Source organism: Falco punctatus, assembly GCF_963210335.1.
Source record: "Falco punctatus genome assembly, chromosome: 12".
Lineage (NCBI taxonomy): Eukaryota > Metazoa > Chordata > Aves > Falconiformes > Falconidae > Falco > Falco punctatus.
In genome coordinates this window covers 3,443,896-3,471,182 of record NC_137592.1, presented here as the reverse complement: position 1 = coordinate 3,471,182, position 27,287 = coordinate 3,443,896, and the positions used below count along the sequence as shown (strand labels likewise).

At 42.8% G+C, this 27,287-nt stretch overlaps 1 protein-coding gene across 7 annotated transcripts in view; it reads right to left on the bottom strand.

Moving 5' to 3' along the window:
• CCDC85A (coiled-coil domain containing 85A) overlaps positions 1 to 27,287 on the bottom strand; it is a 293,953-nt gene that overhangs the window by 113,547 nt on the left and 153,119 nt on the right. For 4 of the 7 annotated variants that reach the window (XR_013931388.1, XR_013931389.1, XM_080408087.1 and 1 more), the window contains one exon: positions 8,788 to 8,864. The exons of 1 other annotated variant lie outside the window; for it this stretch is intronic. Coding sequence is in view for 2 of the 6 variants with exons in the window: in XM_080408087.1 (XP_080264213.1) it covers positions 8,788 to 8,864 (77 nt within the window). In the remaining 4 variants the exon portion in view is untranslated. Of the gene's footprint in view, positions 1 to 8,787; positions 8,865 to 16,069; positions 16,140 to 27,287 lie in introns of those variants that run through there. 2 more of the 7 variants (XR_013931390.1, XM_080408090.1) reach the window with 2 other exon arrangements.

Here is a 27,287-nt window from a genome sequence, read left to right as displayed (position 1 = left end):
AACTTTATGCTACACTTTGGGAAAGGAAATGAAAGAGGAAGGAAAAGGGGTAATAAAGCAGATTCGAGCAATTCTGGTTTAGAATGAATCCCCTCAGTCAGCTTTGGGGTTTTTTGTAAGTCAAAGTATTCTGCTTCTTTACTGGCTCCACAGCCAGCAAAGATTTTGAATGGTTAAAATGCAAATATTGCTATTAAAAAGCTGGGAAAATTAGTGCAGATTGTACATGTAAAGCCTCCTGAATATGAGACAATCTGAAAGTCCTGCAAATTGTACTACCGTCAGAGTTCAGGCCTTCCTCCAGGCAGCTGTCCACAGCTGCTTCTGTGCCATACCCAGCACATTTCTGTCCCCCTTCATGAGAATGAGAAGCTTGTTGTGAACACACTGCTTTAAGCTGACAGCTTTCTCAACACATGTTGGTAGGAGATTGAAAATTAGTATTTCCCCTGTGGACATCCTTCTCCCTCCTCCCTCTGTCCTTGATAAGAGACATAAGCTTTTATTAAAAAATAAGGCAGGTTTTTTGCAGCCCTGAAGTCCCATACTCCACCTCAGGGACCTCTCATGTCAGGTGAGGGCACTCCAGGGAGGCAGTACAGCTTCTGCCTCCTTTGGAGGAAGCTTATTCCAGCAGATGATGGGGATGGGACCAGCCTGAACACGGGTCTCCTGTTCGTCAGCAAGTCCTGTGAGCCTGAAGACACTTCAGCGCTACTGACTGTTACAAGTTTCCAAGGCTGTGAAGCAAAACAAGAGGAAAAGGCACTTTGCCAAAGTGGCAGTGTCTAAACAAGGTGCCTTAGGGGACTAGGAAAGTGTGCTTTTCAGCCCCATCATCACAGCTGCTGCTTGCCAGGGGGGAGCATGGCAATGTTTCACCTTCCACCAAAGCCTGACCTGAGTTTTCTTGCACCGAGTCCCTTCTCTGCCACTGCCCAACCCAGATTACAACTGGATCCTGAGCAGGACCTTGAGAAGGGGAGGAGAAATCCTGCTCCCTTCCTCCTCTTCTCTAACTCCACACACAGCACTTGCATTCAGCCACTCAAAGCAGGCATCCCATGTGTCCACATGTTTTGGACAGATCTTTTCCTTTATTATCCAGTAACAAAGCTGTGGAAGTGGAACGCAAATCAGACAGAAGTGATGAAGTTGTAGCTCCATAGTGCTGAAAATCTGTATTAACTATAAACATATTGAGGAATTTTGAGTAAACAGTGCTGCACAACGTCAACATCTGAGAAATAATTTACTCTTTTACTCATTCTCCCTTACCAACCTTCCCTCCTGCCCCTGCCCAGGCCTTGTGCCTAAGCTACAGCACAGTTTGCATGTTGGCTCCTCTGAGTCTAACATGTACTCTGTGTGGATTATACCTCTGTAGATATGCATTGTCGGAAACAGGTAAAACCCACCTAATAACCCATGCACATTTTGCCACAAAGATAAGAGAGTGCAATCACTAAATGTGCAGAGCCATTTTCTGTTGGAAGTAAATCTACAAAATATCTAATGCTAACACACGACTAGTGAATAGAAAGCACAGGCAATCTGTCTGAACCCCCTAATATCACATGACAAAAGAATAAGGTGAATAGAAATTTAGCATCTCCCTCACACTGCAGAATGTTAAGGATGCTTGGGCCATTCTCCCACAGCACCAGAGACAAACCCTGCACCTGTACCCTGGTCATGGCCAGAGCAAAGACCCCTGTGTAAAACAGGGTATTCTTTGATGAAGAGAACTGATCATGAGCCTTTCTACTTGAGCCAGTAGAAAACATCATTTTTTCAATCTATACTGTTGATAAGGACAGTCATAAATGAAAACCACTCTAGCGCAAAGCACACTGCATAGCTCAAGTCAGTGGCAGTTTATCTGCCAGCCACTCCAGAGGAAGCATGCCCTGTGCTGCCTGGCTTGTAACCTCCCACAGCAGGCAGGGGGAGCTCAGCAGGAAAAACCGTAGACCATCTATGGCCTAAGGATTCTTGCAGTCATCTCAGCAAAGCTTCTGAGAGAACACGGTTTGCCTGTCCACTGCGCACCACTCTTCACTTACCGTCGGAGACCTACCTCAGCAAATGCTTAAGACCTCATTCTCCAGTAGCCTTTTATCCCAGAGGCAATTAGTATACTGGGAAGTATATCCTTCCTGCTGGGCAACTGCCACACCAGTTCAATCGCTACCTGATTTTCAAAGCTTTTTTCTGATTTTCCCCAGCCCTCAATTTCCTTGTTAGCTCAAAGAAAACACAGGCTGTGATTGTCAGCTTTTTTCAAACAGGCAGGAGAAAGAAAAAACAGAAAGCAATAAACTATGGTAAGTTGCTTTGCTGGATTAATAATGCACTAAACAAAACAGCAACAATTTTTTTAGAGAACATTCCTGTCAATTAAAATACACAATTTTAAAATGCTGCAGTTACTCACTGTAATTCCTGTTCTCAAAGACCTCAGCAGAAACCTCTACTTCCACATATTGCTGCCAAAATCCACATATCCTCATAGCATATGTGAAGCACACTCAGATTTCTGAGTGGTCAAAACCATTGCTGGCTACACACCTTCAGAAAAAAACATTTTCAGCAGGCCCTTCATAAACCTCTTTTTCTAATGAATGTCCAAGAGAAAAAGGTCCTGGGCTGTAGCACCTCCAAATCATGGGGGCTACGCACATAAAGACCACCAGTATTTAAAATGTGAAAAACTCAGTGGACTCTACTAGAAAATACTGAGTACAAAGTAACTCCAGACTTTTGGAAATTACTCTGGAATAAATAAATAAATAAATAGATAGATAGATAGATAGACAGACAAATAAATAAATAAATAGATAGATAAATAAATAAATAAATGGATAAATAAATTCTGCCCTTCTCTCTGAACTGTAACTCTTTTTGTACACCAGTTTTTTGTTGAATTTACATCTTGTTAACATCAAGCCCATAAGCCCTTGCCTTTCAGGCTGCCCATCCAACCAAGGTGGAAGTGCTATGCTTAGGTCACCCTGAGACAAAGACTCTGGTCAGAACCTCAGCTGTCATAAACTGAAGTCGCTCCATTAATGACCTATAAATTTAAACTAGGATGAGAGCACATGGAAGAACCAGGCGAGTGGATGCTGTTGATTTACCTTCAGCAAATATTTGATAACATGATTTGGTAACATGGGTTTGTTCAACGGGGTTTAATCACATTTTTGTTGAAGGATTCCCTGTTCTTCTACACACTAGGGAAGGGAGGAGACAAACAGTATTGAACTGTGAGTCACACAGATTTGACAAAAAAAAGTATTAATCAAACAGTTCCCTTCTTTTAATTAGATTTATAACTAAAACCACGTCATGCAGAGGGAAAATAAAAAACACAGATCTCAGCAAAAAGGTTTCTGAAAGATTTGGAAATGGGTTGAAATAAAACGTGATAATCTAAGGGGAGGGGAAAGAAAGAGGGAAACGGAAAAGCGTTGAAAGTGCTTAAAAATAACTAGTGTGTGCCTAAGGGTCATGCCTGCCATTTCACACTTCAACACACCAGGACTGCAAGAGGCTAGCAAGGATGCAAAAACCCCCAAAAAGTGCCTGAAGCAACAGTGGAAGTGAAAGATACAACAAAAAGAGATGGGAAAGGACCAAAAGACTTGTAAAGGAAAGAATGAGGAAACAGGGGCAGAAAAGCCCATGTGAGGGGGCAGAAGGGCTCCAGATCAGCCCTGCACCACACCCGCCCCTGGCTTAGGTGCTGCACGCTGTGGAAGCCAGGAGCTCAGCTCCCATCATCCAGCCTCCAGCCCCACAGACTCGTGCGGTTTGTTTGCTCAGGAAGCAGCATCCTGGCAATACTTCCTTTCCCCTTCATTAAAAGGTAAAGCTAAATCACAAGGATAAAGAATTAGAAGGGGGAAACGTCTGACAATTTGTGTCAGCCTCTTGCTCCCTCCTCCCATAAAACAAATAAGAACTGAAGCAATTTAAATTGGGTGGCTTGCCAAATATATCTTTTGCAAACGCATTCACTGTCATTATATGACAGATGTCCGCATTTCTATAGCATTTCAGCTGAGCTTATCAGCCCTGAAATACTACCCCTATGAAAATTCAGGGATATCTTCAGTTAATTGACATGGGGATGTCAGATCCTGATCTCACTTCCCCGAGCAAAAGGCATGGATAGAAGTTATGCACCACATCAAGCCTGGGAGGACAATCCAGTTCTCAGCTGTCCGAAATTACTCACCGACATAAAAGACCTCCACAACCCAGGAAGCTGTAACTGGGGTCTGAATCTGTCGTTTTCTTAACTGTTCTTAACTATGCTTAATTATTGCTGAGTATCTTCAGTACAACATGCACAGAAACGATGTACTGGTGTATTGGGTTTGCGTGACAAGGTTTTAGTCGTGGGGGGCTACAGGGGTGGCTTCTGTGAGAAGGTGCCAGAAGCTTCCCCCATGTCCGATGGAGCCAGTGCTGGCCTGCTCCCAGCCCGACCTGCTGCTGGCAGAGGCCAAGCCTGTCAGCGATGGTGGCAGCCCTCTGGGATAGCATAGTTCAGGGGGGATGGGGGGAGACCTGCACAAGTGCAGCGGAAGACAGGAGTAAGACGATGTGAGAGCAGCAGCCCTGCAGCCCCCCAGGCCAGCGCAGAAGGAGGCAGGAGGGGCTCCCGGTGCTGGAGCAGAGATACTCCAGCAGCCCCCGGCGAGGCAGGCTGTGCCCCCAGCCCACGGAGCTCACAGGGGAGCAGCTCACCCCGCAGCCCGGGCAGGGCCCCCCCCGGGGCAGGGGGTGCCCGCAGGGGACTGTGACCCGCGGGCAGCGGCGCTGGGGCAGCTCCGGGCAGGGCCCGTGGCCCCGTGGGGAGAGGAGCCCGGGCGGGGGCAGGGCTGCCGGCAGGGCTGGGGACCCCCGGCGACCCATGCTGCAGCAGTTCGTGAAGAACTGCAGCCCGTGGGAGGGCCCAGCGGTGGAGCAGGTAGTGGAGGTGTCTCCCATGGGAGGGACCCCATGCTGGAGCAGGGCAGAGCTCGAGGAGCGCTCCCACTGAGGAGGAGGGAGCAGCAGAGATGTGTGCTGAGCTGACCGCAGCCCCCATTCCAGGTCCCCTGCGCCTCTGGAGGGAAGGAGGGAGAGAAAATCTGGAGTGAAGTTGAGCCTTGGGAGAAGGGAGGGGTGGGAGGAAGGTGTTTTTAAGATTTTGCTTTTTTATCTCATTACCCTACCCTTATTTGATTCTTAATACATTAATTTCCCCACATTGAGTCTGTTTTGCCTGTGACTGTAATTGGTGAGTGATCTCTCCCTGTCTTTATCTCAACCCAGGAGCCTATTTTTTTTCTCCCCTGTCCAGCTGAGAAGGGGAGCAATGGAGTGGCTCTGGTGGGTACCTGGCATCCAGCCAGGGTCAACCCACCACGTCTGGCTGGAGCACTGGTCATACTATTATGTTATTTTGGGTTTTTTTACGTTAGTGGCAAAACTCAATCTGCAGTGATGGTGAGTTTCACACACATTTTGAGGTGGCAGGAGGCATTGCCAAAGCCCACATGCTGTAGAGAATTTTCCTGCCCCAGACCCAGGGGGGAACTACTCTGGCCTGAAATCCATCCAGCAAAACTGCAATGTTCTTACTCAAATCCTTTGGCCTCTATGCACTGCTGTCACACACCCTAATCTACACAAGCGTTTGAGAAGAACTAGTACAAGCTGCACGCCCCTTGTCTCAGGCACAGCCAGCACAAGTTTGGCATTCTCCACAGAAGACTCAGCTGCATACCATAAATCTTGGAAAGTATCTGCTTTCTTGCACAAAAATCCTATTTGCGGCCAGAAATTGAAAGGGTCTACATCATATCTTGTTGCATGTTAATTGAGAGAAGGAAAACAACAACAACAAAGAACAGCTAATTACAGCTCTCACCAACACAGCAAACCTATAACCCACCTATGGCTTCTCATAACTCTTAAACCCACTCTACTATGCTATAAGCTGCCACCAGAACAACTGCAGCACAGGAAGAGACATTAACAGGCTTAAGTGAATATGCGCATTTTTATACCTTTTCTATTACCTGATCAAACTAAAATATTGACTCAGTGGTAGTACTGCATTTCCCCTGACAAAGCCGCCCTTTGGTACAGAAGAGTGGACTAAAACTCAGATTCCATTTGAACACTGATGGCAGCACTTAAAACCATTTTCTCTGGAAATGTTCTTGCCACTAAATATTAATAAAACCTTTGCATTAGAGGTCTGTGGGGTTCTGAAAAGAAAACTAATATGTATGGAGAGAGACAAGCAAAGCAGAAGAGATTGGAAAAGAACCACACCTAAGTGATAGATGAAAGGAGCGATTTATCTGAAGAGGGTGTCAACAAATGTGCCAGTGCATTTTCATGAGTGACACATAAGCAGGAAAGGGTAAAAAGAAAGCATGTTGAAAGCAAAGAGGAAAAAGAAGAAAAGTATGGCAGGAGGAGAGGAAAAAATCCTCAGAAAGCAAAGCAAGGGCTCTTCAGTAAAGACCTAGCAGGGGCGTCACACTCACGAGTGCAAGTCATGACCTCTCTCAAACTAAACGCAGTCCTGCAACTCCCAAACCCTCCCAGTGCTCCAGTACACCATCAAAGATGCGATATGCAAAAAGGAAAGGGCACTCTCTTACTGAAGCACTGGTGAGATTTTAAGGCACAACACTGTAACTGGGTAAGAGCCATGCCAAAAACCTTCATCAGTTGTGGAGCTCCTAATATATTTTCAGCTGATCTATCAAAAGCACTTGGTTTGGCTTAACGCCCAACAAACTCCCACTCCTCCCATTCAATGGAATCGAAGCAGTGCCAGGAACTTGTGCATTTTCATCCTGCATCCTTGTCTTTGCCATGGGGCCTAATCACCGCTGACAGTGTGTTCAGGGTGTTACAGGAACAACAAACACTCAAAATGAACTTGTGCAAATGCAATACCAAGGTAACTGAATGCAAAGTCACAATAAGCTTGGTGTCCACATTCCCTTCCTCTCCCCAGAGCAATGACTTTCATCAGGAGGAAAGGTGAGTAAGATATGGCAGGAAACATGAACCCTCCTCACTCATTATTTCTTACAATAAAGTATCCAGAGACATTATGAGGTTTTTCAGTACTCTACTACGGATCCTTGTGCCAACAAAACCAAACACAAGACAAACTGACCTGCGTACTTAAAACAAAATGCAGTTTGCAGGCTTGCTCACCTAGTTCTTCCCCTTCAAAACCCCACAATCAGCATATTTTGTTTCAACTGTTTGCAGTATCTGTGGGCTTAGGTGCTATTTTCACAAGTACTATTTTCTGGGTTTGGCAACCCATCGAAGGTATTTTCAATAAACTTACTGCCCACAATGTGGGTGTTCCAGTCTTTGCCCAGAGCTGGTAATACATTTAATGTGTCTCCACCTGAATGCTTCAAACCCCAGACAAATAAAAACATATGGTCACTCCTAAAGATTCTGCCCACAAAGAATGTCCTGCACAATATATCCCCCAGTGTTGATCCAGACCCAAGACAAAGACAAACCACAACAGTATTTTTCAAGCAGTTTTGTAACATTTGCCCTGAATGCCATTCCTGACAATAAAATAATATTCTTTATCACTGAAGATCAACCTCTTCTCTTTCCTGTTGAAGACTGTATCCATGTTAAAGGACAGACATTTAACCATTCTTGCTGTCTTTTTTCAGATCAAAAAATTAGGGTACAGAAGTTACATAAATTGCTCAAAGATACCTTGCAAGTCAAGAGCTAAACAAGAGCTATATAGGCCCTTCCAATTGTCATATTATAGGTGTTAAAAAAAACACCACACTTTACTTAAAATCTGCCTTAAGGAAATTGTTAACCTGGGGCTGAGATCTTCTAGCTAACCTCAGGTCATACAAATGAATAAATCTGAGCCAGTGGATTTTACTTCTTACTACATTTCACTATTATCTTGGATTTTATATTCAAATAACAGTGCTAAGTGCAATGAAAAGCACTTTTCTTCTTCAGGCCAATGTCTTCATTTAAACTAGTGTCTGATTTAAACAAAATGCAACTTCTTTTTTCTTCCAGTGGGCAAATTCATTTGGAGACTTGATGAATTTTTTAAGGATTACTTAACAACACATAATAGAAACATGCACTGGTATGTATGTGTATATATAAAAAATTACAAGTGTCTTTGATTCATTCTTAATGAACTTCAAAACTTTCCATTCTTAAAAATATACTGGGAAAACCTTTAACTTCATATTTGCTTATTCAATTTAATTTTTTTCTTGCATTTGCATATCCAATATATTCCTCAAATATTAAAAATAACGTAATTCATGTATTATTACTTTAAAAATTCGCATTTTCATAGCAAAATATTTTGGTTAACTCTAAGAAGTACTTGATATTTTAATAATAAGCTCTTGGAATAAAAACAGAACGTAAAGGGTCAGTTCACTGTGATTTTCAAGCCTTTAATTAATTAATTAATTATAAGTAGCAGCTTAGAGTGATTTTTTCTTTAGAAAAGTGCCAACACCTGCAAATGAGAAATATTAATGAAAGTGATGTCATAGCCTTAATACCCCACTCAATCACTAGCAAGATGAACAAACAGGTGTGAGTGCCTTTGCTTATCCAAATGATCGGCCTGAGTGTTCAAATGCAGTAACATCAAATGACAATACTGATTTTATCTCAAGCATGAAGACTCGAACGTTGCTGTCTAGCTGCCGGCTACTGTTCCCACCAACAGAAGTCACCCACCTGGGGCAGCATGCGATTTTCCTCCTCCAGCTGTCTTACTCTTGCCTCCAGCTGCCTAACATAGGACAAGGTTGATTCTAAAAATCAAAAAGAAAAAAACTCATATTATCCACAGAGATCTGCTTGTGTTTACTAGTGTCAGAGCCTGTGCCACATTCTGACTTGTACTCACAGCAGATTGCCTCTCTCACATGTCCATTAAACATTCAGCTCTGCTCCTCTCAAGGGCAGCACAAGTAATTCCTTGTTGACTGTGATTCTAAACTGCTGAGCTTTAAGATGGTCCCTTCTCAGACACAAGGTGTCTTACAGAAAGGAACACAGACTTGAGTTCTTCCAAGCCATCGCCCAAGCTCTGTGAGTGTGTACTGTATTTTGGAAATACTCCACAAGATCAATACGTTACCCCACCAAGTCAGCACTGGAAAGTCCAGAAAGAGAAATCACAGTCAAAGTGGCCCCTCCGCAGCCCCGCAGAGATCTGGTGGCACACACACAGCCTCCCCCTACCAGCCCTGATCTTGCCTGCAGGGAATGCAGCAGCTTACTGGCAGGGAGGCTCAAGCCTCAGCTTCTGCTAGGAACGTGCTGTCATGACCAGAGCCTCTGCTAGAAACCAGATGTGTGTCCCCAGGGCCCTGAGAGGGTTTGGAGCCTGGCTGATCCAGCACGACAGCCTGGGGCACAGTGCTGCTCACTGGGCACGCTCCTCACCCCACACGCGCCATGGCAGTACTGTACCGGGACATGCTCTCACAGCGCTGCTTTGCTATGCGGGCTTGGTGGAAAAGCAAATTCCTGCCCACCCAATTCACAAGTAACCTCACTGACCTTCACAGGATAATTTGGTTGATTATGGAGAATATGAGTCACTCCCAGTCTGCTCTGTTCCCAAGAACTTTCTGTAAGAACAGCAGATCCATGATCCATCCCTAAAAGCATCCAAGAGCTTTATCATCACACATTTTTTGGGCTGCAGAGAATTTCTGATGTTAAAGTCCTGTATCTAAGAGAAATACTTGCCTGAAAAAGTAGCACTCAACTGTAAGAGAAAAGATACCTTCCCAGTGCTTCTCAGAAACACTGCTGTGCCTCTTGTGCCTCTTGGATGCAGACAGAGTCCACCATGTACTCTCTCATGACTCAATGATCCACTCAACTTTCTCCAAGATGTCAATACTACCACATAACCAGTAAAATTATCTCTCTCATGGTTAATAGTACAGAATCCACAGGCATTGGGGCAGTACTGTCAGTTGGTATAACCCTGCAAAACTGCATTGACAACTGAGCTGTTCACCGGTTTAAACTGACAGGTGAATTTATGCACCAGTTTCCTTCGATACCTAATCTCCAGGCCAGCCTGCCCATAAAATAAAGGTGATGGAAAATTAGGTGTCACTTACGGCTTTTATAAGACTGCAATAGGCTAAAATATGCATGCAAAGCAATGTGTGGGAATTTACACAACACAAATACGACACAGTAATTTGTCAAAAATTATTAATACACAGCAAGGCACTGGATTAAAAATAGCATTGTACAACAAAAGGGAAAGAGGTAATCTAAGGTTCTGTGCGCTCTGCTGCATAAGGATTTTCATAGCTAGTGATGGGTGCATCTCTGGAGAGTCGCTAAGTCTGGCTCAGATGAGCACTTAGAAGATGAACAGCTTATTCAATTAACTGTATACGACAGGGTCCCTCCCATCAAATCAGCTTCCTTCACAGCAGCAGCACTTTTGGGAGGAGCCACAGAAGCTCCCTCACCATTATGACAGGCAATAGCTCCCAGCACATCTCATCTCTTCTCTCTGCGGTTTTCTATATAAGATGGTTTCTGTGGACTCACCTTCTTGGAGGCACTGAAGTAGGTGCGTTCTTTGGCACTAGCCACCTCTAAATTCACTGGTTACAAGATCACTGCCATGTTAGCTTGGGCTCAGACTTCATGCTCGGGTCCACCTTCCCAGCTGTGTCCACCAGCCCCCTTCATGCAAGCTCCCTTCTGGATTCTCTTCAACTGTGGGTCTTTTGTAATTTTCTGGTTTACCATTTATTAGCTTGTACCTTATATGTTGTATACCTCTTGGCGGAGTTTGCCTCTCAGTTTTATTTCTTCACTTATACGTTGGGAGTCCAGAGCTGAGATGTCCACTGCTTCAACTAACACAACTCTGCTGTCAGTTCATAGCTTCCCAATGCCAGTTCACATCAGCTGAGGAACTGGTCTGAAATCTCTGTGCCTGTTAACCCTTCTAAAGTGTGAAACAGTTATTTAAATCTTTTTTTGTAATCTGATTACAATGGAAAATTAGGTCATCTACCAAAGGCTTGATCTAGCAAATCCTTATTTATATGAGTCTTCTTGACACATAGACTAGATGCATATATATTTCAGTATCTGTTAATATATTTATGCTGCGATGCTATGAGCTTAGAGAAAAAATGAGCAGAAAAGCCAGTCAAGGACATAAGAGATGGAGGAACTGAAAATACACAAAGTGAAACACTATCATCGAACTATTTTTTTTTTTTTTAAAAAAGACCAAAACAGAAAGTTGTATCTTAAGAGTATTTATGAGAAGGTCTATATGATCCATCTATCCTTAATCAGCCTGGAGATCAGCAAAGAGCTCTAAATAAAGAGAGAAACTTAAAATGCCATCCAGAAAACAGTTACCTGATACCACTCCCACTGTCATTCCAGGCAAATTTGCACAAGACAATTAAGCAATTTAAAACTGAAGCAGAATGAACTGATGATAGTAATGCTTCAGCATGAGTATCTGAGCCGAAAACAAATGTCTCCCAAAGGGAAAGCAGTACAGAATCTTAGCATCACTTCAATAACATTCCTGTTGTCTCAGAATAAAGCATTTAGTAAGATGCTACAATGTGTCAGGCAAGCACTGCTCTGAAACATAACCTGCACAAACAAGACCACCCCTAGCTCATGTCATTAGTCGTAAAACCTTCTTGTGTTTTATCCTTCCCCAAACAGATTTATCTCACATTGCTCATTTTCACAGAGCTGCAAGCACACAGAAAAGCCCTCCCTTATTTGCAGAATCTTAAACTGGAATTGTAGGCTGCTTATAGATAAACTTCCAAACACAAATATGCTGAGCTTCCTCTGCTGAGAACACAACCAGGGAAAAACAGGATCTTTATTAATACCATAAAAGCTCAACTACTGTTAACTCAACAAACTATTAACTATGTTGAGATTAAACACATACTCAAACAGACAAACAATTAATTTGGGCCCACATCTAAACAAGATCTGACCTCAGAGACATGACACGGCAGTAGCCAAACTACCAGTTCCATCACTTGTGTGCTTCTTGGCTACACTATTTCTGCTGCTTACTATCTTCCATCACTAGGCACTTCTATGGGAGCCAGAACTTTGAACAATTTCCGTCCTCAGGAATGGATTCCTACTAAGTGAGCTTCCCTACTCGGGCTTCTCATGCTCTTAGCGTCATTCAAATGCAATCACTGTGTGGTGCTTCATTCCAGGGCTGAAACTAAAATTTCTTTCAAAACTAGAGAGACAGTAATATCTTGCTTTTAGGGAAGTTCAGTGACAATCCACCCTTTCTCCACATTCATCACTCTAACGTGTTATCAGAGAATATCAATATTTGCAGAGCAGGTCTTTTTTTCTTTTGATATCCACACTCTTGAAGCTAGTAGGTGTTTTGGGGTTATGTCAAACTTTATCAGACACTTAGGTTGCTGCCAAAGGCATTATTCGTGCCTTGCCTTTATCCATTTTTTGTGTGACTGATCTCAGTTTACCAAGTAATTCATAATGTTCTTTAAGTTAGATTATCCTCTGCTATTTTAGAATGGTTGAGGATGTCATGTTAAATTCTGATACTTTCCTTTTTTATTTCTGGGTTTGTTTTTTGCAGACACTGGAGGGTTACAATTCACAGGCAACTGTGGGATTGCACTGTAGAACTCCCTAAAGACTGAGGTCCTCCACCCATCTATTAGCTTCCTGCAAAGTAAACAGATCAGAATCCTACAGAAAGCAAAAACTCAAGGGTTCAACCTACACTTCTACTTGCTCACATGAATTTGAGTAAACAAGCAAAATAAAGCAGGTGGAAGGGATTTTATTTAATGCCCAGAGGAGTACTTGAGGTAAAAAAGAGTAGAAGATGCAACACCTCTAGTACTGATACAAGCTCAGAAAGTGATGCATAAGTGCTTTAACTCAGTGATTAAAATTCCCCATTTTTCTGCATCTTTGAAGAACACCGATTCCAAATTATAATAGTTGTCTGCAAAAACTGAGCATGGGAATTCCACAGACCTCCTTCTGACTAACTTTAAAGGACAAACCCACCAACGCAAAAGATGGTACTTGCTTCATGGAAGTTAGAAAAAAAGTATAGAATCTCTTAACTTTGGAGAAAAATGGTGGATGAGCAAAGCAAGCATCGCAGAGGAAGTAGAGCAAAATCCTCCAAGCTGAAAACACAAGTCTGGAGGTATTAGGAGAAAAGAGTAATACTGTTTGCCTTTATCCCTAGCCTTTAACTTATGGCCAGCATGAAGAGAAAATGCTACGCTGGACAGAAGGCTGCTCTGAAGCAGCAGCAGCTCGTGCTTACATCCTTATGGCCAGAAAACAGAAAAACCACGATTTCATGATAATGCAAACATCACCTCGGTGCTGTTAACATCAACGTTTTCTGCTTCCACTAGCTCAGCTCTATTTGGTATTCATGTTCCTAAAGGAGGTCGCCAGAATCTGGAAAGCTGTCACATCCCAATATGCATATTTTAAACACGGTATAAATGAGGGACAGTGCCAACAATTTACCTCAGCAAAGAATTTAGCATGTTATGTGCAGTGATACTTTGATGTATGGCAATGAAGGTTCAGTTAAGGTATATTCAACTTCAATGGAGAAAGTAATTTGTTATGCTGCTCTTCCTGCACTCTGTTGGCAGGAATATAATAATTGCATATCAAATCGGATTTTGGTCTTTCAAATCCACACCCAGCATCCCACAATGAAAACTAAATAATCTTTCAATAAATGGCAAATGAAAAACAAGGCTGTGCAAGGGCTACTTTAAACCCTCCTGTAATTAACTGACAGCTCCATACGTCTACGAAACAGTTTCTGTGCTAACTGGGGAACAGATTCAATGACACATGAAGTATCTCCCTGTCCTATAATTCCTAGTCATCTGATTTAATTACCTCAATATTAATATTCATGACTCAAACATGTTATTACTGCAATCCATCCCCTTTCAGCTAACTAATTTGAATTTAAGAAAAAAAAAAAATCACACTGCTGGAATTACGCTAACACAAATCTACACCACCTGCATCTCTAAATTGGTGAAGCTGCTCAGTGTTTACACTGGCAGCATCCAGCCTCCCGGCAGCAGGATTAGACGACCTCCAAAGGTCATTTCTAGCCCTGTCTTCTGTGATACTCTGTCATGATTGCACATCTTACATAATGCTCCTATTGAGTAAGGGATGGAGAACTTCTTATTGAAGTGCAGCCGAATTCCCCTGTAACACAGAGACATTAGGATTTTTAGTGCTATCATGTAGACAGAAAGACATCTGCCTAAGGCAAAATTTTATTAAACTCACCAGAACATTTAGGAGCTATTTACCACTAAGGCACATATTGCTGGAAAGTTTTGGGACAGCAAACACCGCAGCATTAGCATTGAGATAGTGTTAGCATGTCTCAGTATTGCTGTTGTCTGAAATTCTCCCACACCAAGCTGAGATTCCTTGTGATTATGGATCCAGCACTTCCTGACTTTTCCCTGTGATTAAAAATATAATTAACTAAGCTTAGCTAGTTTACCGAGTATTTCAAAACTGAATCCTAGCGAAGGGAAAAGCTTACATATGCCAATTCAACATCCAGAATGCAATGTTATCCCTGCCACTTAATCCTGTTTCTCAGGCAGTGTGTGCCATGCTTCCCCTTTCCAGCACACATTACACACAGACATGTGCAAATTACTTTATCTCTGTAATCACTTATTTCTACACAGATTTCATATAAAAATAATGTTTTCTCAGTTGCAGCAGCTTCTAATCACAAATTATCTCTTTATTACAAGAAAAAAAACCTCCTCATTATCTTGAGGCAGCCCTAGCCATGCCTTTAATGATTCATCGATGCTGTCTGCCTCAGACTGCCAATGTGTTTGCATTTGTCAGGACCGAAGTGCCACTGTGGATTATGCAGTTGTAGTGAGCAGGTCTGGGCTGAGCAGGCTGCCACGCACGCGCTTCCCCATGGTGAGGCACAGGCACTGCTCCGCCGGGGGTTTCACTCTTCCTGAGGTCACCCAAACGCTGCCTGCGACACAACCTACTAGAAGTATAGGGTTGGCTTCCACTTAGGAATTTTATTGATTTAAGATGGCATCTAGAAGTATAGGGTTGGCTTCCACTTAGGAATTTTACTGATTTAAGATGGCATTTGTTGGAGGTTTTGTTGCATGTTTAGTTTTAGGGTGCAACAAAATTTCCAGTTGAATTAATCTACAAAAAAAAAAAAAAAGCTTTAAAAAGTTTACAAAACTCTCATAAAGGAACAGGATTCAACTACAGGAGTATCTAAAAATGATATCCGATGTCACATGAGATAAGCTTTTGTTTCCTACTTCTCTGAGACTATCCGTAACGCTCTTGCTAACAGCTGGATAACACTGTCAGGCTAACGGCCTGCTGTAACGCTAACCTTGGTTTGTTTGGGTTTTTTTGATGCTAGAGGTGACAACAGCAAGGCTTTTCTTCCTGGCCTGCTTGATACCCTATTAGCTCCACTTCAGCCTGTGCTAAACGCATTTGCCACATTACCGATGAAAACTGAGAAAAATCAAACCCATTACACTATTGCAAAAACCTTTTCCACTGGCTGTTAGCTTGTTCTGGTATTGATTTTGTGTGGTTTATGATCAGCAAAATCCTTATTGGCTCTACTTACTTAACTGCCCGGGTTTGTCCCTATGCCATCACACTCTCATTTGCTCCTTAGGAGTGTCCCCCAGCTGCAGGCACATGCCCCCTGCCTGGAAGTGCAGCAGAAGGAGAGGAGGGATGGTTCAGGAGGCTCCTGTGTGAATTCAAATGAAAGACTGGAAAAGGCAAGCCTGAGAATAGCTTTGCTTTGGGAAGAAAGGTAGATGAGAGCACTGGCTCAGGGAGATAAATAAGGGAGGGTTTCACTATTGGCACATGGAAAGAAATCCACAAAAAGACTTTTCAAACTTACACCACTGCCTCCTGATCATGTTGATTTGCATCTGTTAAGTGGTCCCCTTGCTGAAAAGGTCCCAGGTCCCCTGCAAACACATGGCTGGTGTGAAACCAAGCACACCTGTATGTCCCCCTGCATCCGCCAGGCAACCTCCAGCTTCTCCCAGTTCTGCTGTGCCCACGTTAAATGACCAGTTGCAGTATAACAATATGAAAACAAAAAACCAACAAAAAACGATAAATGAAAATATAAAGCTTCCCAGAAACTAATATTAGTGCAAAAAGCAGAGGACCAGAGGGCCAAACTGATTGAGGTGCCAAATACATGCTCTAAAGGTCCCTCATCAGCCCTGCAGCTCCCCACAGATGCTCATAGCCACTTTTCTTGTCATGTAGAATTAGGCCCAAATCACCAGATGTTGAATAAATACACTGTAGAAAAGTTAGTTTGGTTGAGCAGCAAGCTCTAATTTATAATTATATTGGTTTCTGCTTGGAAGACTGCAATGTAGGCCAAAACTGGAAACTGCATCTCCAGGAATTCTGAATCAGATCAAACCTATGAATCATTTTTACGGTTATCTACTGCTTTGTTAGGTGGCAGTTATCCCACCTGTAAACTCCCTTTTCATGGGTTACTACTTGTGTGACTCAAAACCAAATTCAAATGATGTTCCTAAAAAAGCTTTCGCATTACAGAAGCCATTGAAGAACAGAACACACACTTTTTCTTGCTGAAACTACAAAATAGATACCAAAACTCATAACAAAGATCAATAGCCACATGGACACGCGGAGGAATGACCAACCCACACTCTTCCTCATTGGTAAGGCATCTCTTTGTGCGAGTGAAACCAACAGTTCATGTTCTGGGTTTATATGATGTAAGTCTGGATGGAAAGGCAAAGGCTGGGAAGGATCCTGTAGCTGCATACACCATTGAATAAAGTGGACACCACAGGCGCAAGCATACAGCAGCAGCCTGCATCCTACTGTCTATAGGCCGCAGACCACAGCGCACAGCAAGTTGTGTCAGAGAGTCCTTTCTTGACCCCTTACACCTCTCCCTGCTCAGAGAGGCCTCCAGTAAGGTAGTGTCACCTGGGAGAACCTGGACAACCACCTGATCACAGCTTCAAGAGAGATTTGGGCAGCAGGCAGTGCCATGAAAGCAAGACAGGCAGTAAGGCCACTCTCTCAGGCTCTGTTTCTAGCTCCTTGGCTCATTTCCGATCCTGCTGCCGCTCCATTTCCTGCAATAGAAGCATCCTACAGTGAACTACAGTGTGCAGACAGCAGCCTGAAGCCTTGCATAAGCCCTGCTGGAAAGCCAGCATGGCAACAGCATCTCCCATGTACAGAACAATGGTGGCACACCCAGCCTTCAGGGGAAAAGTATCACGTACTAATAACCCAAGAAGATGGTAGGATTTAATTCAGCTATTATATGTGAGACTGCTGTTTCAGGGGTACAGGAAAAGCTGCTGAGAGGGTCAGGAGTCTTTTATGTTCACTCTTAAACTCAGATTGCCTTTCTAGCTGTGTTAAAAGCTCTGCCAATATACAATTTCATATTGGAATACTGACTTATACTTCATAACGAGCATGAGATCTAATTTTAAATTTCAGACCTGTCCATCAGTCTCCTTGGTGCTACGCACACCTGCCTCGGCACGAGTGTGCCAGGTAGTACTCGACTGGAAGGCATCACAGAGCTTGTGGCTACATGCAGCACCTGCTGCCGGGAGGACCAGACCTCATCACTGAGTGGAAGCAGCAAAGGGAGACACCCACACCTCTTACCTCTAGAAACAAAGACATCAAAACATCCAGTGTTTCCACATGGTTGCAGGCGTCCTCCAGCCCAAGGCAGGCTGCCTGCATGGCCAAGATACCCACCCGAGCAGCCGGTCCCTACAGCAATGAGCGCATGGCAGCAGTGCAGCAACTCCTCCCAGAGGCAGAGCATCAGCAGGAGGCACCAACTACAGCAGGTCACCACCGCAACACCGGGACACTCCACCTACCCAAAAAGAACTGGGAGAATATCCTCCCCACAGTCCTGAGTGTCTTATTACGGGATGGATATTTACTGGGAAACACAGTGGGGGAAACTACAAGAACAGCAGGCTTCCAAGGGAAAGAGAAGCTAGATTTATATAGTTATCCATCCCTATGGATGAGCGATGGAGGAGTGCTCCCATGATCAGGCAAGAGTGGAAGCTGGGGAACTGCCAGAGGACAAGGCTAATGTGGGCGAACACAGTGAAGATTTAAAATTATCAGGACAAAAGGGGGTTTTGGATTAATTTCTCTACACAGAGTGATTAAGCTGTAGGACAGGCTATTAAATGTAGTTAAACATGTTGCAAGATTAAATATGTCCTCAAGACTGCAACTACCCTCTTGCTTCCCAGAGCCCATAAAAGAGCCATCCTATAATAACACCTTGCTGTCCTTACTAACCGGCTCAGAGCCGAAGCAGGAAAGATGACCATTTTGTAAAATTACTCCACTGGCAATCTCAGCACAGAACCTAATTTTGAGAAAAAATTAACTGTGCATTTCATGCTGGCAGCTACATGATAGCGGAGGAGAAGGCTGTCTGTATAGCCTCCATCTCTTCTGGAAGACTTCTTTGGGCTGATTGTGGAGGAAAGTAAGAAAAAAAAAGTTTTCAAATGACTTGACTTTTAAGCCAAAAATCTGTCAGTGCAAGTATGTCACTATCCATAGGTGCTCACATCTCCAATACCTTGTCTGCCCGGCCATGTAACACGAAGAGGCTGGGCTTCTTCATCCTCAGCTAGAGCATCCACCTCTCCAGACAAATTCCCTGGGAGGGAAAAGCCCCAAAAGGGGTATCAGAGATCAGGAACCAAAGTGTCCAGCTCTGGCTGGAATCAGCACCTTAATAAACTACTTCAGTATTCTGGAAAATTCTGCAGGTGTCTCCTGCATTTCTAGATACCTCAAACAAGCCTGACCTTAGGGGCATAAAATAGGCCTGTGCCAGAACAGACCAGACACCCACCTAATGCAGGATCCTGCCCCAGCCTCACCTCCTTATTTCCTTAATTTCTGGAGATCTGATCCAGTATCTCTGCGGTCCTGATATGATGCTGAGATTATGCAGTTATTCCAGTGAGACTCAGCAGCTGTTGTTTCTTCAGAGCCACAGCCAGGGCAGTGACTGCCAGGCAGAGGGGACTTGGGTGCTGCATGATGAACCCTGCCACGTTGCGTTTTTAGGCATCCAAGCTCTATCAGGAACAAGGTTTAGGCACTTTTTGCACATTTCCCCATTCATGTGCCAGACATACGGTTCTTTCTACGCTGAGCCTACATTTTCCCCTGCTTCATTGCCTTTCCTGCCTTTTTTGAGATCCCTATGGCTGTATCCTACACTGTTGCTACAGCTGGGCCTTAGAGCTAATCAAAGACTGGATTTTATTTTGTGAAAGTATACAAACCCACATAATCAAGCGATTCATAACAATAACACTTGTGAGAGGCGTAAAACATGGGAACCTATGTTTTGTCAGGGCTTCAGACGAAACCAAATGTACCATATAAACACAGTTTTCTGGTTTCTCAGTCCCTTTTCACAGTTACTTCACTGTAATCAGCATATGCTGACATTATATGAATATGATGCTGATTAAGACACTAATAATTTGAAAATAATCTCAAACACAGGTAACAAAACACAGTACATATCATTACTGCTAGAATGCGCTATTCACATTTATGTGCTTTAAAGCCATCAACTTAACGACTGTATAATGATATACCTCCCAGACCCAACAAATGGTAGCAGAGTCCCTTGTGCTCTCTTTCCCTTTCTGCTGGTTGTGTATCTACAATGTCTTTGTAGCAAAACCAGACAAGATTTCCTAAGTCAGCATGTTCAATAACCAGCTGCCCATTTCCTGGTCAGTATAAAAGATTTCTCCATCGATCCTCTATAGGTCCCGGGACAGGAGATGTGGCACCTCCCTCTGGATGCTACTGCCTGCCCTACTGGCAGCCCCTCCACTGACATGGTTTTCACCAGTATTAGTGAAGCTAATCCTTGGGCTTTAATATGATGTGATCATCTTCCTAATTGAAGAGGTTAATGAGGTGCTTTCACTTTACTACATTTCCAAGACATTTAGAAGAAAAATTCAGGTATCTCTCCAAGCAGCCCTAAAGGATGGTAAGTCTTCCACAGAACCACCTGGTACACCTTGTTGCCAACACGGCCACCAACCACCCAGCAAAGCCATTCCCGAATCCACACATCTCGCTCTGAGCTGCCTCTAAAACACGTGAAACTATGCCACTGCTGCTGGCTGCCCCCGTGCCGCCTTCTTTTACGTTTCAAGTACCATTTAATTCAACAGGAATTAAATCAGTCAAATTCAGAAAGTACTCCCCTAGAATCTGAAAACAGTGAATCTGAAAACAGTTGCAATAGTTGGCAAGTTTTAAATCATCTGCATTCATCTGCTGGGATATCGTACTTTGTTCAGTTGCACAAGGGGCTTCTACATGCAGACAAAGCTTAAATGACTCACGGAGCAGTCAAACTTGAGAGCTCTCACAGCTGCTTATCTACATCATCAGAACAAAACAAGTATCTTACACAAGGTCTCCTCTGTTTATTTCCTGGTTACCTCACCAATAGGAAAGCAATTTACGTATTTCCTCTCCCTAAACACACAAATAATTGAGAAAGGTTTTTGGTTACAAAGGCTGTTGGAAACTGTCATGTCCTTCATGCTGAGATTTAGTCAGAGTGCTTCATTAGTAATCCTTCAGCCCCCGGCCCAAGGAGAGGGGCTGCACGACCTCCAGAGGCCCCATCCTGCCCCACTCAGCACCAGGTCCCTCTTAGGCTACATGGCGCACGTAGAATAATGAGACAGAACTCAAAAATCAAGGTTGCACGTTTGTGTGCACATGTGCATGTGAGGTGAGAGTCTTTTCATCCACTACCTGCCTTGAAGTTATTAGGATTTCATTCTGGCCCCGTTCTGAAGGTTTATTTGATAGGATTACAAGGCCTAAAAATCTGCATCTTCAGCAGGCAAAAAGACAGAAGAGAGATCTTTTGCTCCTTAGCTGAGCATTTCCTGAGCAGGTGGCACAGCAGTCACAGTTATCATGTCTATCTGATTAATACTAATACTGAAACTAAAATATAATAATGTTGTGCAATACAATAAATTCTAGAAAAATAAAAAATACTGACATTTTACTCTTCCAGCAGCTGCCAATTAGGACTGTATCTCCTGAGATTTTAGAGAATGAAGACAAAAAGACATAATTATTCCCAGAGTTCTGGGCAATAAAAGACAGACGTGACTGTAACCACAAACTGAAGGAAAACTACAAGTAAAACAGTCGGGGGGGAATTGCAAATCAGATTATATTACATACATATGACCATCACAAGTCATGTTAAAAAGACAACAAAACCAGACTACCTACTATTTTATTACACAGGGATAAGCTCAGATACTATAGTGCTGTGGGCAAGGAAAGTAGAATAAGTGTATAAATGAGCTGTCAGGGCAACTGCTGTAGCAAAATGCAGACAGCATTCTGAAATTTCTGAAAAAAATTGAGAAATATAGGCAGCCTCAGAGGTTTAAGGCTAGAAAAATGCCATTAAAACAATGCAGTCTGGCTTCCTGCCCTGTGGAGACAAAGGAATTTTGATAATAATTCCAGGAATGCCTGGTTTCCTTTTTTGCTGCTGGAAGTGGATACGGTCAAAAGAAGTCTGTGGGCTTCTTCCTCTACATAAAATTTTGGCAAAAACAACTGGACCAAAATTGAGTTTATGAACAACATTCTTCATGTGACTTAAGACATAAACAAAAGATCTGTACTAATAAATCATTGCAGGAGTGTTATGTTTTCCACTTCTGTGGTTTTTGTGAAGCCCTACAAGCAGTTGCAATCCATCTGCATTACTTCCCGCCATTCATCAGGACAACCCTGCTTTCATGTTCACCTACAGAAACAGCAGGAGAAAATCTCTATCACTTACCCTCTCTCTTCGTTTGCATCACGTTGTGCACAAGAAGGAAACCCATCCACGCCAGCTGGCAAACCTCCTGCCAGAGGATGTCCCACGATGCTTCCTCCATCCCCCTGCTTCTGCAGGGGTGCCAGAATACGTACCATAGAACCAAGATTTGTCATGCTACAATTAAGTGTTAACAAAGACCCTAAATACAGTGAGAAATCTTACACAGAAGATGACCCCCTGCAACCCACTGGTATTTCTTAGATGGTAACAGCTGTCTGGCCCCCACCAGAGTTTACCAGAGAACTGTCTTTAGCTAGATCATTGCTCACAAACTCAACAGAAACTTCCAGTCTGAACGAAGACTAACAGAAAGATCTCAAAGAATGAGATTGGAGAGTAAAAGGAATCTCCTTTCCTCCCATTCTGCTAATAGCAGCAATTACAACATACTGACTCCAGAAACAGTTGACACACAAAACAACTTCTTCCTGGAAACATGCCAGCAGCTCAGGAAAATTATAAGCTTGCTTTCCTGTAGCATAAACACATCTCAGTGAGGCTCCACAACAAGAGCAGCAGCAGAATTATCAGGCAGATCAGCCACTAAAGCTACCTGCCTCTCTGCTGACAGCCGCCAGCAATGCTGGGCCGCCTGCACTTTCCAAGGAGAGCGGCATTTTCTCAGACAGCTGAGATAACCTTTTCTGGAGCACTTTGGCTCCAACGCTGGCGGGAACTGAACTCTTCCAGCAGAGTGACAAGTTCCATCATTCTCATCAGACAAACAGAATTTGGTAGACCAAAGCACTTGGGCAGCAAATGGAGCTAGAATAGTAGTAATGGAAAGCACCTGCTTTGTTTGCTGGTTTTGGGGTTGTTATTTTCAGAGTTCTGTTGGTCCCACTGTTACAAACAGGCAGAAGTAAAAAAGGCATTTAACACATACTTCATAGGCTGGAAAGTGGCAGCAAGTTGACATTTTTCCCATCTCAGTCTCCTCCTGTTCCCACACCTCCTTGTTACAAGTAGGTCTGTGGATAAATAAGTCATTCCACTTGACTGACTCACAATATTCCTAGGTTTCATTTTCACTCTTTGTTAAGGGAATACTAGCATGGGCAACCAACGTAGCTGGCTGAGTTTTGCTGAGAGTATTTGTTATACCATGGCCAGAGGCCTGGCTCCACAGACAGCACACAGGGAAAATTTACACCGTATAGGACAGCAAAAGAAGTGCTACGGTCACAGAACACACATGGTAGCTAGAAGGGGTGACTTAGACTATTAAAAGGCCACAGGCTTTTTTCTGCTTTAAATGAAATACTTCCTTAGTAAATAATACAAGGATGCTATGAAGGGTTAACCTCACTGAACAAAGCACCAAACTGGCATTTGATATTGGAGATGGGCAGAAGGATTTGGTTTCTGTATTCCTCACAAAGGGAATTATTCCCTGTTCTTACGACAGGCAGAGAACACTCTTGATATCACCGTTTCCTTTTGGTTTTCTATAAACTAACTCAAATTGCTCTAAGAGGCAAACTCTGGATTTCCCAGTAATACCTACGCTCCCAGGAACCCTGGCTCCAAGGGCTGCTTCACCTGATCAGAGGAAAAGGGAAAGCCCAAGATTCAACAGTGTTACACCAGGCTTACACAGGTGTACAACCTTGGTAACCCTGGTGGAGTTTGTAAGTAAAAAGGAATTAGAGCATCTTGGCAGTATTTTATGAAACATTTATCATCGTCACCTAAACATCAAAAGTGTTATCTAAAATCACCTAAACATGACTGAATGCTGTTGCAGTTGAGGGCACCACTTTCAGCTGATCAGAGAAGAGGCACAACACAGAGCAACACTATCTCCATGAAGATTGATCAGTCCCTGAGCTTTGCCTGGTTTTGACCTCACAAAAAAACTTCAGCCATGGACACCAAATACAGTGATGATCTTGTGATCAGGACACCGCTCCAGTGCAATAAATGATCAAAGACTGCCGTTCTAACTCAGATTGGTCGCTGAACAGACACAAGCTTTCCTTACAAGTACCACCAATAATGAAAAGAGCCTTTGGTCAGCTTCCAGGTTTGCTTGCTGATTACCAGCCTTACTGAGGACATTTTGTGTTCTGATGAAAATGCTTATGCTTGTGTTAAGCACAAACATGCAAGTCATTGCTTTGTACTAGAAGAGTACAAGTTTAAAGGGACAGACTCATCTCTTAGTTAGAAAAAGATCATGGGATAGACTCACACTTGGATCTGAAGGTTTCAGAAGGGAAAAGAGAAAGAGAGGGAGGCAGAGCTGGAGGAAGGAAACCTGACCTCAATTTGAACTAACAAGTGAGACAAATTTCTTATTGTGGAAGTCAGAGGAATGCAGACCTGCTTGGAAAAGTAAAATCAGAGGAAATAAGTAATAGTCAGTAAACTTATTTTCAGAAAATCACCCTATCTTTACTGCCTTATTCTTAACATGAACACAATGTTTCTTATGTTATGTTCAGGAATACCCTGTAAAATTGAAGTGGGGTTTTTTGTGTTGGTTTTTTTTTTTTTTTTTTCTAGATAGTTTTATTCCAGTCATTCATTACCTCCAAAGAAAGACTACAAACCCTTCAGCATCAAAGCATCTGCCACTGACCATATCAAATGTTGGCAATGGCCATGATTTTTTTTTTTAAGAAATCCTCACCACACAATGTCAATTCCTACTTTTCTCTACTAGCTCCTGTCAAAGCCCAAATAATAATCCACTGCTGGTGCCACCTACCCAGTTTCCTTCCTCAGCTGGCAACTAAGTACTTTTCAGAACCATAAAATAAAACAAATTGAAATAATTTGAAAATGTCTTTTGTTAAATACTTTTAGGACTACACATTTGTTAAGTACCATACTTACTTGCAACAATAGCTGAAGTAGTGCCAAAAGTGATATTTTACTCTCTTTTAGTAAAAATATTTGTCTTAGCACCTAAGATATTTAACAACTCTAGTCAACAGTGTCAAAACCAGAAGTTGGCAACTCTGCTATCATAACTGTATTCTCAAGATGACACACAGAAAACTAAACCAAACCAAAATAAAACAAAAATATAACTCTGCAATTGCACAATGCGTTTATAATAAGCATTAACCAGATCTAATCTCTGGCATTTTGATCAATACAGAAATTTCATCTGCAAACCATTTTTCCCTACTTCTATATAAATGTTCATACATATAAGTAAAACGCAGAACTGACTGTTCTAACTGAAAACAAACTGTTTATCTCCGAAGCACATCAGCTAAATGTTCTTCCTCAACTCTATCGCAGTACAGTAACCACAAGCAAACATGCCATGAGGCTACCTGGTGCGACTGTGCTTAGACCTGACATCTGGACACGTAGAAATTTCCATTTCTATGAATTTTGTAAGGGTTCAGCCGACACTTAACCTATTCACATAGTCTTTTATCTTCCTGTTGTAAAAACATTCAATTAAATCGCTGCTTCAGATAAATGTCTTTACAGGAAAAAGATTTGTCCTTTGCATTCAGGTTAAGAAAGTATCATGGAAAGCACAAGTTTTCACAGATTATGTAGTAAGTGCTGATATTCTAGGGAAATGTCTTTGCAATTGCTTGGGGATCATATTGGAGGAAATTTCACATGTCACAGAAGAGCTTTCCCACACTGTAAAAAAAGAATTTCCCATGCTGTGTATCATGACTTTTCTTAGATTAAATTCCTTTTCTTGTTGAAATAATGGATCGAATGCATAGAGCCTGCAGCTCATTTGATGCATTGAGTAGATCACATGTCAAGCCTAAGTCACTTTGATCCTAAAAAAAGGGGGGGAAAGCACTTGAATCAGCAGTGTCATACACTAGATTAAATTTGCCACTAATCCAATCAGATACACCATTTACTTTGTCCTACATGTTAAGCACCCCACCCCCCAATCTATTAAAGACTATGTATTTCATTAAATAGTGCCGGTTCATAATTCCCAGTTAATGTCTCAGCACAAATTAAAAGGGAGTTTAAATTCTACTTCCCCTTGCTGATGCGTATCTTTGTGATCAGCTGCTTTGCCACCCCTGGCAGGGTGCATTGCTACTAATCACTTCCCTTTTTACAGCGCAGTAAAATGGGTCATATAACTTCGAGGATGACTGATACCGGAGCAGACACAAACTAAGACACAGCGTTACTAGGCACCAGCCGTGAGCCTGGGCAAGCCCACTGCTGCTCAGCTGGGCACGGACGATGCCAAGGCAGAAAGGAAGAAGCCAACCAGCGTTGCAACACAGCCAGGGGAACACAGCGCAGCTGGCAAAGGGGGTGTGACGTGCTCAGTTTAGTTGTACTCCTGGGCAGAGATAGATGGATAAATAGTGTATTTATATACTTTTGATATTTCATATTTTATCTATATTGATATATATGCTTCAGGCAGGCTTTTGCATGCCCTCTCTGCAACTCGGCAGAAGTTCAGCTGCACACTCGCTGACCGTACCTTTATGGGTCGCCTAAGACCCAAAGGAGGAGTGACCCTTCATTTGCAGAATTTACATATCAGCCAATTTAAATACCCAGAGTGGGGACCAAAGCTAAAGACAAATTTGGACTCACCACCACCAACCACCCAGCTGCAAAAAAAGCTTCACAGTGTGAGCTGCAGCCTCGGAGCAGGGCTGGGGCAGCTCCCCCAGGACAACCTCCTTTTCCTTTGCCAGCAACCTGGAAGCAATGTTGGTTTGGTATATATTTTCATCATGCTGACAGTTATTTCCCAAACACTAGTCTTTACCTGCTAATTGTTAAATCTACATTTTCACCAGTAACTGTCTTTCACCTGCTGCTCCTGTTGCTACGGACTTTAAGAGATCTTAAACGTTTCTTACCAAGAACTCAGTCTAACAGAGCATGGTGAGCTTCTTCACGCTATAATTAAGTCATCCCAGCCCTGTGAACCACAATATAAAAGTTAATCAAATGAAAAAGAAATTAGGAATGCTGTTACTCAAAACACCAGATTTTTACAGGTCATATTTCTTAACTGTAAGAATATTTCATGTCTGTCATTCATTTGTTCTAGCTTCTCTGTGAAAAGACTGCAGAAAAATTATGCTTATTTGAAATGTCACCTTTACCAATCTTCATACCAATTTTAACCTCAATAAGCACACAGCACATTGAACTCAAAATCTGTTGAATGAAAGAT